General features: G+C 39.9%; 1 protein-coding gene across 3 annotated transcripts in view; it reads left to right on the top strand.

Moving 5' to 3' along the window:
* Positions 1 to 3,512, top strand: part of immp2l (inner mitochondrial membrane peptidase subunit 2) — a 158,073-nt gene extending 154,561 nt beyond the window's left edge. For 2 of the 3 annotated variants that reach the window (XM_028430706.1, XM_028430704.1), the window contains 2 exons: positions 1,035 to 1,083; positions 2,428 to 3,512. In XM_028430706.1, the coding sequence (XP_028286507.1) occupies positions 1,035 to 1,083; positions 2,428 to 2,546 (168 nt within the window). In that variant the 3' untranslated portion in view covers positions 2,547 to 3,512. The remainder of the gene's footprint in view (positions 1 to 1,034; positions 1,084 to 2,427) is intronic. The other variant, XM_028430707.1, reaches the window with a different exon arrangement.
* Positions 3,513 to 6,000: the final 2,488 nt, after the last annotated feature.

Raw genomic sequence — 6,000 nt, forward strand, 5'->3', positions numbered from 1 at the left:
GGACTATAAAAATAAAGAATGATCCAAGGAATTAGACAAATGTGACTGAAAAATAACCAAGTAATCAGTGGTGTAAGAAATAGAAAATGAACAAAGGAACAGAAAAAATGAAGACGCCAAAAGCCCAAGAAAGAAAGAAAAATGAGCAATAATCCAATTACAGGAGTAAGACAGAACTTGGCAGAGAAAGAAGACCAGCAGATCCAAATAAGTAAAGAAGGGCACAAAGAGACAAGAAAAGAATGAAGCAGTGAACCAGTGGAACCAGTGAATTTAAGAAAGACCATGGAGAGACTTCACCTCTCCGAACAAAGTAATAAATGAACCATGAAAATGAAGAGGGGAAAAAAGCCACAGAATCAAGTTGTAGGATCTAAATAAAAAAGGGCACAACCAAACAAGGAGACCTGAGAAAAAGGGGAGACATAAGATCTGGGAAACAAATACAGTTACATACAGTAAGTATTTTGCATGTTCTGTTTAATTATATTCCCCAAAAACTTTAAAATTATGATGCTAATAGCCAATTGTGTTTGGTAACATCCATAAGCTGCTTGATGTACTGTTCAAGAAGTTCAAATATGAATATAATGTTGTCTGTTTGGCTGTAGCCTAAGAAGTTAATGCCTTATATGCCTTATATATATATAATATATATGTTGATTGGTGTGTGTATATATGTACAGTATGTACACACATACAAATACCAACCAACCTACATGATGATCTGGGGCTTGCTCCAAAAGCAAGTGAGTCCCACAGACACCCATGTTAGAATGGGCAGTTTTTACAACAACAGTTGCTAAAGTTTTTTTGTACAACTTAATTAATTATACTAACTGCCTGCCTACTCACACTCCTCATCCTCGCCTGTATTGGGAGTTCTTTCTCCCAGTACAGAGAGAGCTTTTACAGGCACTCACCACATAGCTCTACAGAAACCTATTGAATGTGTTAAACTGGGAGTGAAGATTGTAAGGATGAGTGAAAAAAAAAAGCGATCTTCATGATGGATGTAAATCCTAATCTTCTAGGTCTCTGATGAAGCTGCTTGGAGGAGCAGAGACACGTCTTCAAGAAAACTGAGTCACTGTTCAGTGACATCCATCTGCTGTTGAACTCTTGACCAAATGTCAATTCTTCATTCAAAGACTTTGGTTCTGGTTCTACCCATGCTTACCCACATGTAGCAGTTGTATAAAATGTGTTCTTTCTTCCGGCTGTCTTGCCTGAGTAGATAACAGTCCACTGACCTGCTTCTCAACTGAGCCAGATTAAATATAAATCAGCTGCTTCATTACTTCATGTTATTAAACTGGAGCTTGACCTGTAGCTGATGTGAGGTTGGAACGTTTTTTTTCCTTGTTGCCTAGGCTACAGCCCTGCATCACCATCATGCTGGGACACCCTAAAAGTCAAATCAAATACCTCTTCATCTCTTTGCAGCCGACTTTGTATCAAATGACCAGCCCGGGCACACACTGTCCAAAGATTAACTCTGAAGATGGAGATAAATGCAGCACGGAGCTTCTTTTTTAATACAGATGCCAGTTTTTGAGAGATAACAGGCATCATTAAAAGCATTTGACATTTGCTGGCATGGTGAGTGTTTAACCTCATGCAAAGCAGCTCTAATAGATGCAGCAGGAACGATGCTGGACAACAGTGTGCAACCTGATCTTCAGCTGTCTTCCTGCCAGTTTTAATTATGATGGCTGCTGATGCTTCTGAACCTCAGTCTGAATGTAAACCAGGATACTTTAAATTCTCCCAGATAAGCTCTTCTCTCCGTAATTACTGACAGGTTTTTGCTTATGACATTTGTTTATGAAATTTCATTGGAGAACAGTAATATTCAGACAACACATGCTTTCAAAAAAAAGGGGGGGGGCACTCTTCCCGGGGGATGCAAGCACAGGACAGAAGGGGGAAAAATCACAGAAAATCACTGGCTATTAGTACAAAGAAGATGCAGCAGATTCCCCCACATATGCAGTTGGACAATTATAAAACACACAAACAAATCAACACAGTTTAATTTCAAATCTACCAGTTAAAACAGTACATGGTCAAAAAATAAATAAATCGTGGCCACAAATTATGTATAATGTGCACACGAAATACTAATTCGTGTCCACAAAATACTAATTCGTGGCCACGAATTTGCAACCAGGTTGTAAAAGGTTGTGCTAGATTAATCAACAGTGGGTGGCACAGTGCAGGCACAATGCATCCCTCTCATACACTCATAACGTTTAACAGTTGGATGGCAGTTCTGAGGTCACGGTTTTCATTTCAGTTGGGTTTACATTATTGAGGTTTTCCTGAGGTCTTTCCATGCCTAAAGTGTATTTTGTCAGGACAGGGTCTTCTCTAAACATTAAGTCCTGACTTTGTGTGTTGTGTTTTATATTATTATTTTTCTTTTTTATCCAGGTGTCTGTGGGGCTGATTCATGGTCGGGCCTCTCACATTATCTGGCCACCAAACCGTTGGCAGAGAATCAAACCATCACTCCCCCCAAACCGAGGGCCGCTGGACACTAAGGAGGAAGAGGAGTGAAGGCACAAACACACACACAATGCAAGAGACACTTCATACATACATTGTATTGAACTGATGAGTTCATTCATTTTGCCACAGTCCAGCTGTTAGCAGTGACTTGAACACTTCTCTCTCAAAGGCCAACTAAACAATAAACTGTGAAGATATCAGATTTTTTTTGAGCTGCAACACCAAACCTAAAACAGATTCAGGTCATTATAAGCACAAAATGCAAAGTTATTCTCCAGCTCAAATGTCTATTGGCTTTTAGCTGCTTTATAATTTACACAAAAATAAAAGAACCATCACTCAAGAGTTCAGGGTTTGCATCTGACACCACAAGCTGTATTGTTTTCACTCCCTGTTAAGGTTTTTTACATCATGGTTGGAGCTAGCCTATAAAACGGTTAGGTGTTAGGTGAACTTAAGCAACCCACACATTTATGACAGTGAATGCATCTTGTCAGCTGAGAGACGAGGCATGCTGATGGTCTCTATGAATATTCTTGTCTTGAATGAGCCCTTCGACTCCCACATCATCCAGGTTATCTCAAGTCTTAATTAGACAGAAGCACACAAAACAAAACATATGCAGCCTGGCTGACTTATGCCAACATCTCTGATGGCTGAAAAGCTGTGAGGTGCATCGCTGATTTGCATAAACCGGATTGAGGGAGCACTTGTGGTGCATTCAGCCAAATGGAGCTCCCAGATGTAGCTGTTGATTCTGAGATGCTAACAGCTGTGTCAGAACGTAATGGGACACTGGAAGGAACAAGTGGGGCTAAATGCAGGTGTACTTTAGCCTCCCGCTGAGGCAGGCACACCACAGAGGGCTCACACCTGCATATTTAATTCCCTTAACTGTGCTGTGCATTTGTGTGCCAATTGAATTCATGTTGGAGGTTTATGATAGGTGACTGAGTACATTGTGACTGACTGTATCTTTGAATTAAAGGCTGAGCTGTTATAACAATCAGTCAATCTCCTCTTGTGTTTGTGCATTTCTTCTTTGCATCTTACCTTATTTACACAGAACTAATAAGACTCATCATTCTGTCTGTCTCTAAGCCTCCGTGTTCTGTTTCCGTGCCAACAAAACACCATCAATTTCAGCTGCTAGGATACCGGTGTCACCATGGTGAGATATGGCCTCATTTAAACATCCAGGATTACCACAGAAACAGAAAGGATGCTGCATGTTGAACCAACATTTCCCAATAACACACATAGCAAACAGGAAATCCCACAACTGTATAACACTGAAAAATATTCATCTTTCAGATGCATTACTAAGTGAGAGTTTGTTATTTGACACATGTGTACATTTTGACAACCTTTTCTACACCTATTAATATGTTCAAGCAAAATATTAATAACATATATTATATAACATAATTAATTTTAGGGTCAAATGGGGACATAAGTCTATCCCAGATGTCAATAGGTAAGAAGTGGAGTAGACCCTGGACAGGTTGCCAGTGTACACAACATATAGAGCAAAAGAAAAAAAACACACACACACACCTATGACTCACTCCCTCACTCAGTCCCTAGTTAACCAGCATGTCTTTGATATGTGGTAGAAAGCCAGAGTACCCAGAGAACACCCGCACAGGGAGCCGCGTAAATGATTTATTAAATGAATTATTTACAGGATTCCCATTATAGAGCTCCATATGTTAGCATTAACTTTTTTTTCTTGTGTATATTTGAACTATGGGATGACATTTACAGTTAATACCGACCTGTGCATGTTTTCTATAGCAAGCAGGCTAAAAAGTTATTTAGCCATATGTCAAAATTTTCACCTGACTGAAGCAGGGAGGAGATTTTATTGGGAAAATATTTGATCAACCAAACCTGGAGGGCACAAATTAGTCCAAACATGTGATAGTAAAATTTAATCCCATATCAATGTCATCATGTGGTCATAAAAAGTGCAACAGTTCTCCCTGTTCCTGGCCTGCACCAGTTTGACCGGTTTGAAATGCTATTATGCTAATAAAAGCGCCATGCAGAGTCAGTCATGTACTTTGGGTCTTTACCTTGCCTGTGAATAACCAAGCCCCGGAGTCCTGTGGATGAAGGTGATTCATCCAGCCCTGTAATAGATATTAAACAGGGCCCTGCTGCTGTATATTCAATGTAGATGTAAATTATCCTCCAAGTGCTGAGCCTCTGTAGAACCATGCAGCAACTTGCTATTAACCCTAACTAACTAAACCAGTCTGAAGATCCAGGGAATCCTGTTGTGTGAGATACAAGGAAGGGGATCCACACGCAGATTTGAAAAGGTAACAGACTTTATTACAAAAATAAATGAACAAAAAACTTCCACAAGGGAGAAAAAACGCTGAAGAAGGCAGGCTCGAGGATTCCTGAGAGACGAAAAAACAGGTGAGTGAAACGACAGATCAGGACAAAAGGCAAAAGAGAAATGCTTTGCGTCTTACTACTCAAAATGAGTCGAAGAACTGACGATGAAAGAGGGAGAAGGTCGGGCTTAAGAGCAGTGAGCCAGAGGCGGAGCAATGAGGAACAGGTGAGACCAATCAACGAACTCCTCCCAGCAGAACCTGCAGACCAGTACACCTGAAAAGAGAGGAAGAGAAAACACAGACCAGATAATATATATAGATAACAAGCCCCTAGGGGGCATCAAAGTCCAACCCACACTACAAATCCTAAATAATCAGATCCATGGTAATAGCCCAGTTTTAAATATTTCATGAGGTTTAGAGATTAAAACTACTGTATTGGTTTATATTATTAGCAATATTGGATATCTGGTGTACCGATTGATCAACACTTTTTAGCTGATTTCAAGTGCAGAAGACATCAGGTCATCATACAAACATAGAAAGACAAATAACCGATTACACTGACACTTACAGTACACCTATGGCTAATTTAGAGTCCCCACTTAAGCATCTTTGGTATGTGGGTGCAAATTCCACACACTGTGGCCCCAGCCAGATTCAAACCAGGAACTTTCTAGCTGTGATGTGGCAATGCTAATGAATTTAACCTATTAAATTAGATTCAAAGTGGCTATGCTTGTGTACCTACTTCCTGTTTTACCTCCTTTGTGAATACTTTCCTGTTTTTCACCTGCGTCCCGTTACCCCTTCCTCGTGTTCCCCTTTGTATTTTGTTTGCCACCCCTGTTTTTACTCCTGCATTTCCTCCCCACTGTGTTTCCAGAATGCCATGTTCTTCTGTGATTGGTTTCTTTTCAGTCTTTTTTGCCTCTTTGGTTTTATATTTTCAAAAAACTCTTTTTTCTTTTTTTCTATTTTCTTCAGCCACAGAAGACATTATTGATCACTTCCCTGGGTGTTTGTCAGGATAGTGCCACTGTATGTACTTTACTGATTTACTGAACCAGAGTACAACTGCACTACTAAGTCATTACCTCTGTAATAATAGTAATAGCTTTGTACTTGAGAGGCT

Source organism: Parambassis ranga, chromosome 19 (assembly GCF_900634625.1).
Source record: "Parambassis ranga chromosome 19, fParRan2.1, whole genome shotgun sequence".
Taxonomy (NCBI): Eukaryota; Metazoa; Chordata; class Actinopteri; family Ambassidae; genus Parambassis; species Parambassis ranga.